This window comes from Priapulus caudatus, unplaced genomic scaffold (assembly GCF_000485595.1).
Source record: "Priapulus caudatus unplaced genomic scaffold, Priapulus_caudatus-5.0.1 Scaffold411, whole genome shotgun sequence".
In the NCBI taxonomy this organism is placed as follows: Eukaryota; Metazoa; Priapulida; class Priapulimorpha; order Priapulimorphida; family Priapulidae; genus Priapulus; species Priapulus caudatus.
The window spans coordinates 30,418-37,254 of NW_014577472.1; the positions used below are offsets into that span (position 1 = coordinate 30,418).

The window sequence follows — 6,837 nt, forward strand, 5'->3', positions numbered from 1 at the left end:
GGGAGTCGCCACTAACGGGGGGGGGGGGGGCCTACTCCCTACTCTAACGCTACTTCTAACGCCTAACCATATCAAATAGTGACCAGGGTACATTCCGGTATACCGACCGCGTACCCAGCGTATGTTCCGGCAGTACCTGGGGGACATAGACCCTATGAGCTCTTATATGCCGTACCTCACCTACTCACTAACGAGTCTAGGGCAGTCGCCTACATCTACTCCCTAACCTAACCATATCAGATAGTTACCAGGGTACGTTCCGGTATACCCGCCGCGTACCCAGGGTACGTTCCGGCAGCTACCTGGGGGACATAGACCCTATGAGCCTTACTTACTGTCATAATGACTTAGTTAGAACACATCACTAGTTACCACACTAGTCTAACACAGCCTGTCAGTGTCACAGACACAGTAGCATTGATACATACTGACATAGACTCATACTAGTTACTACTAGTACTACTACTACTAGTTATACCTAGCCACAAGTTCCCTTCTCGCTAACACTACGTGGCGAGAGGGACACTACGTTTCCTACGACGTTGTAATACTAACAGTCGCGAGAGCCTAGCTGGTCGGTTCAAGTCATAGCCTCATACTCATCACTCATACTCATAGTCATAGACATAGGCCCTACCAGTAGGCTACCAATAGGATTAGTGACTTCACTCAGCTTACACGTATGGTCACGGTGGTACTTCTAAACATACAACGAATTTAACATGATACGCTGACCACTTCATAACCGCCTATTTACATTTACTACAATATTTATATCTTGATTTACGTTTATCGCGTTTTAGTTGGTGAGATCCACTGAATTATTGATATATACAAGACTACTCTTCGTTGTTGTTTCTAAATGCATCCTCGAGGATTCTCACGAAGATATGACGAGAAATGTGATGGCAGCAGCTGAAGCCGTACTTTTGTTAGAAGTATTTGTAAGGTACTAAGTGTTGAAGCGAAGTGATAGCACAGAAAAAATATATATTGTAACAACAATACCTGTTTTACTCATATAAATTTTAATGTTGCTGTGTGTTGTTCACTTGTTGTTCATTAATCATCCTGTTGCACGAGTCATGGTCACAATGAATGTAGTAATAGCTACTACGAGTATATGCCATGGGCCTACACACACTGTACACAATGTATTTTTTGGTTAACAACGGCAGTGTCTGTGGCTAGATTACTGCTGGGAGGGACTCAGACAGGATCTGAGAGCGGGCCTGTTCTAGTCCTAGTGTTGATGATGGCATCCATCTCTGGTTAGATTCTTGTTTCCCCAGTAAGCGCTGGCAATGTCAACATTGTCTTTTGGTGTTGGTCTTCACACTACCGCTAGTCCGCAAATGCAGACGTTATTAACTCCGCTTTGCTAATCTGAGAGGTGCGGGTTTATCCATACTAGGGGTCTGCGCGCTCAGACTACAATACCCAGTAGACTCGTTAGTGGAGTAGGCGAGGTACGGTCCGGCATATTAGATAGTACCAGGGTACGTTCCGGCAGTACCCCGGGGGACATAGACCCTCTCAGCCTTATTAGATAGTACCAGGGTACGTTCCGGCAGTACCCTGGGGGGACATAGACCTTCTCGGCGTAAGTAAGTGTAAGTTATTGCGGCATTTACTCCTCTACTCATTCAATAGAGGTACGGTAAAAGTATCACTACAAGTAACCATAATAGGGTCTATGTCTCCCTGACCTCTGTTTGACCTGGCTCGTTCAGATCTTTCTGACTAACCCTAACTCTCGGTAACTATCTGATATGGTTAGGGTTAGGGTTAGTCAGAAAGATCTGAACGAGCCAGGTCAAACAGAGGTCAGGGAGACATAGACCCTACGGGCACAAGTAACTCTAATTCTTGTTGTTTATTATATACATTCTTCACTTCTGTTTTTCAGATGCATGCCAACTTGCTAAAGTAAAAGCTATGCTTACACGATGTAGTCTGTAGAACCAAGAAGTTTGTTTCTACACACGAGACATTTTGCAATGTCATCTAGCTCTGCAGATGATGAGGCTGGTAGTTCAGCTGCAAGCGATATCAGCTTGCCTGACTTCCAGTCTGAGATGAAGTCAATATTTTCTGAAGTTCACGAGCAACTGCCATCTCTGGATTATGAGGATGAGGTATGATGGGATCAAGGATACTTTGGGACCCCGCAATATGTTGTCGCATATGTGCTACATTAATCTGGGGTGCTAAACTAGGCTTGAACTTTTCACATACACATATAAATTATACACGTATTTAAACCACGGCGTTATGATTAGTAACATAACTACACAAGTTGCTACCAATTAAAGATAGAGCATAAAGCATAACAGCGGCAAAAATAGCAGAAATGCTTCGAGTTTTACCTGGTGAGTGGGTGAGTAGTGAGAATGTCCAGTATGACTATACATCCCTAGCATGTTGTCTCCAAATCCATAGATGAATGAAGAAGGGGACGATGAGGCCGAGGAAGACGACGAAGTTGGATTTCAGCCGTGTAATTACAGGAGTGCAGGACAACACGGCCACCTATCCCTCGATGATAGTGCTGTTGACCAGGCAGGGCTGAATAAACGAGGTATTTACCTTTGTTGGTATATGTCATATTGATACTAGAGAATTTCATAAAGCAATCTTATTTGTATTGTACATCTTTCATGCGTATTCAAACTCTTTATGATCCGCTAACTCAGCCTGACCAGGCTGCATGGCTAATGTCAATACACAAAAGATTCTTCTTGGAGCTACCGCTAACTATGAGACCCATAGCTGTGTTTTTGTGTTAGTGTGTTAATTCACTGATCCATGTGCAGATGTGTGGCTGAAGTAGCGGCTAGAGTAAATTTGTTCTCCATCGCCTACCTATTCTTCCAACCATCACAAACCATCTACTATATTTAGTACTCCTGTATAAAGCATGAATAAATGGGTTTGAACTTTGAACTCCGGACGTGTAGACTGCGCCCAGCAGGATCCTCTCGCGACCCCAGAGTTTGGCTCCGGAGAAGAGGAACTACCCGAGGACAGGGAGAGATCCCCTCTTCCTCCACCTCCTGCTCCTGGTGCTCACTGCGCACAGGAACTGAGCGACATGCTCGCAAAGTTTATCCCTCAGCAGCCTCCAGTGCTGGATGCGGCGAGCGTCAGTCTAGGTGAGGGCCGTAACGCTGCGTGCGGGGTAGTGTAGCTACGACGCACTGTAATGCCTTGCTACAATGAGGCCTTGCTTAATGAAGCCTTGCTTAACGAAAATTCGTGTAATGGACAAACTATTTCGTTTATAATTACTGCGTAATATTAAGCATAATGTCGTGAACTTGTATACATATGTATAGAGTATGTATATGTTTGTGATGGTAATATAGGTGGGTTGCACGGATGTGTAAATATGAGATATTGATAGTATCATTCAAGAAAAATGTTGAAAGAAAGAAGAAAAGTTATCAAGTGCTAGATTTTTTATCCAGGTAAGACCCCATAGTATGTCGCAATCTATCATAACGCTTGATTCTCACGCGCCGCTGTGCCATATGATTCATTGATTGGTGGTTTCTCGTTAAGATTTCGACGAGGATAACGATCGGAGTCTGTCGGAACTGCTGCAGTCGGATGAGCTCTGTGCTGCTGGGGGAGATCCAGGTGAGCAGATTGTAATCAGCAGCACACCTGCGTAACTCGTGGCTGTGCGTACCTGCATTAGGGCTTCATGTCAAACCAGATAATCCGCAGGCTTGTAGTTGCAGTAAAATGGTGTGAAAAATGCAGATGGTCGAAATCCAACATCGTAGGCCTAAGGCTTTTAATGGTACAGACGTCTGTCAGTAATTTTGAGTATAAACACGATGAGGTTATAATGATAATGTTATTCACTGTTTAACATTTTATTTTTGAAATTATGATCCACTGTTCACTCCAGTGTATACGAGTTTCAGAGAGGCCTCTATTTTGTGTCATTACTGAACTCTGGAAGGTATATGCTTGTATAACATATAAATTCTATGCACACATGAACCCCCATATGAACCACACACACACACTGCCCCCCATCACCACACGTACGCACACGCATGGACCACACGCGCACACACACGCACACACACACACTGCCCTCCCCCTACCACCACCACGACACGTACGCACTCGCACTCACACTAACAAAAAATGCATGCACGCGCACATTTTCGGACGGATCACTGACTTTTGGATGTACTCGCAGAGGGCTCTGGTTGTGATGGGAACGACGTCACACTGCTGCAGCAGCTGGCAGTGCTAGCGGACAGATACGGCAGCTCAGCGTGGACGTCCGATGCCACCAGCCTCCCACCGAGCTCCTCACACAGCTCCCCGCGGGGCCGCGTCGACGCAGGTGAGTCTCCCGTACCGATGCCAGCATCCGCCGCTCACTGCCACCCAGCTGCAGTGTTAAGACCTCGTCCTGTCGAAACCTCTGTTTGTTCGAACACCTGTGGTGGTCTAATCCAATTGTGTCCGATGTACGTTTGTGGTGCGGCGCACAAACTTCTAAGATTGTGTTTTATATGTTGTTTAAACTTGAGAATCTCTGTTCTACTCACTCTCATTGAGGGCTGTCAACATTCTCATTATCGTTAACCTCGTCCCCATCCTGACCTCGATATTCATTCTCATTCTTATTGTCATAATCCTCCTCTTCCTCGTCATCATCATAGTCATCATCATAGTCATCATCATAGTCATCCTCATCATCATCTTCATCTTCATCCTTGTCACCATCAATGTCCTTATCATTATCCTCATTATCATCGTTTACATCTGTATCCCCATCCTCATCCTTATCCTCAACCGCATCCTTATCCCCATCCGCATCCTCATCCCCATCCTCGGCACTCGGGTCGTGTGTGACGACACTGACGCGAGTTCTCTGCCGTGTTGTTTAAGATTCGATGACGGATGGCAGGGGGGTGGTGGCCGTGGGCACCAGCACCAGGGAGCCAGACACCGTGTTCCTGGACCTGCGTAATCGTGCCCCGCACGATGAGCAGAGCCAGCGACGAGCCGACAACATGTACTCCATACGACGCATACTCAGACTAGGGTCGGACGGGTAAGCAACACCACGCGCAGCATGCGCCGCGATTATTGTTACTATTTACTATATACTAACTGCTTATATGTAAAAAAGATTAAATTAATATTTCCATCTGTTGTTGTCACCTAGCTTTCGATCACGTCAAAAACTAATTATGCCGATAGCGAGAATGGTGTGCAATTGTTAATGTTACCTAGGTAGATTAAAAGTTGTCATTACTGATTGTTGCCATTCCTCAACTTATAACCTAGTTCATTTTACCTAGCTTCCTATCACAACTTAAAACGAATGCCCATACACTTATATAATAGCTACAATTGCGCACAAGCATTGATATTACCTGATTAATTAAATTACCTAATATTATTTGAAGAATCGGGTGACGCACTAACTAATCAAAGCAAAGTTTAGCATTGCTAATGACAACCGTTTTCTCGGCTGCGTTCAGCGGCACAGAGAGCTCAGACTCGGACTCGGAGAGCGGGAGAGACAGCGAAGACGAGACCGTCTCGTGGGAGAAGCAGCGTCTCAAGGTCAAGCAGACTCAGACGAAGGGCACGTCGTGCAGCCTGCAGCTGAAGCAGACACCCGCCGCCGAGAAGTTGCAGACGACGCCGACGGCGGAGGGTAGGGGGCCCACGGCCTCTGCGCGTCGCCGCGGCAACGGTCAGGTCGCAAAGAGCACATGCGGCGTCTCCACGGTGATGACGGTGGCGCCACCTGTCGCGCACGAGGAGAGGGAGACGGCGGAGCGGGGCGTCGGTACGAGTACAGGGGAGGGGTCGCGGGCGAGCGCGTCCATGCGCGCCGTCATGGCGACCGCAGCGACGCCGGGGGAGACGCTCGCGAGGAGGGGAGCGGAGGCGCAGGAGGAGAAGGTGCCATCGCGCGCGCCGCCGCAGGGAAGCAAGGCGAAGAAGTCCGAGTAAGTTGTCCGAAGACACCTGGTTCGTACATGCGTGCACGCGATGTGTTGCTCAGTCCTTTGTTGCGCCGGATTGCGTGATTTGTTGTGCTATTTCATAAATTGCCCTATCCACCTGAAGTGATTTACAGCACTAGTCAGTCAGGACTGTGATAGGATGTTTCAAGGCAATACTTAGTAACAAAGTGCCGCAATTTGAAACATGGCATACGCATGTAAAGCTACCTACAAAATTGGGTGAGCCTGACCGAGCTAGCAACAATATCTAAGAGGGCGTGGTTATCTCGCTCAGGCGAATAATTCAATTGCACGAATTGTTGCAATGCTTTGCAATACCTAATGCATCGTCTTCACCGGGACGTTGTACGCTCGATTTTATTGACGAACGGTAAGAATCGTCGTGGCGACGAAACACTGACCCATCGCCGTGTCGCACTTACAGTGAGAGCGCCAAGAAGCAGCGTGAGCGGCAGGTACGGATGCGGGAGTCACGGCAACGCGTGCGCAAGCAGCTGGAGGCAATGGCGCCGACGATGTCTGCCGGAGAGCGACAGGCGATGGCCGATGTGACAGGGCTTATCTACGACGAGGTATGTCCGCTACGCGTCATGGGTCCCACGCGTGGGAGGCCGTGGGTCGCGCGCTCACATAATGCCGTAAACAGTGAAGCTGTCGTCGTGAGTGTGGCACGGCGCGAACTTTCGCATAGTGCATGAGATGTATGGGATTAAATATTACAATATTTTTAAGATTGCAACACTGATTAATTTTTAGCTCGCCTTGACATCGTCAAGATGAGCTATTGCCATGGGGTGTTGTCCGTCATACGTCCGTCCGTCTG

General features: G+C 47.4%; 2 protein-coding genes across 2 annotated transcripts in view; one reads left to right on the forward strand and one right to left on the reverse strand.

The window, feature by feature from the left end:
* The window catches only part of LOC106810110 (ankyrin repeat and SAM domain-containing protein 3-like), a 25,785-nt gene that overhangs the window by 9,639 nt on the left and 9,309 nt on the right, over nt 1-6,837 (reverse strand).
* The window catches only part of LOC106810111, a 19,338-nt gene continuing 14,416 nt past the window's right edge, over nt 1,916-6,837 (forward strand). The window contains exons 1-8 of the mRNA XM_014813386.1: nt 1,916-2,138; nt 2,443-2,581; nt 2,961-3,155; nt 3,565-3,642; nt 4,220-4,369; nt 4,921-5,086; nt 5,520-5,996; nt 6,439-6,586. Of these exons, the coding sequence (XP_014668872.1) occupies nt 2,001-2,138; nt 2,443-2,581; nt 2,961-3,155; nt 3,565-3,642; nt 4,220-4,369; nt 4,921-5,086; nt 5,520-5,996; nt 6,439-6,586 (1,491 nt within the window). The 5' untranslated portion in view covers nt 1,916-2,000. The remainder of the gene's footprint in view (nt 2,139-2,442; nt 2,582-2,960; nt 3,156-3,564; nt 3,643-4,219; nt 4,370-4,920; nt 5,087-5,519; nt 5,997-6,438; nt 6,587-6,837) is intronic.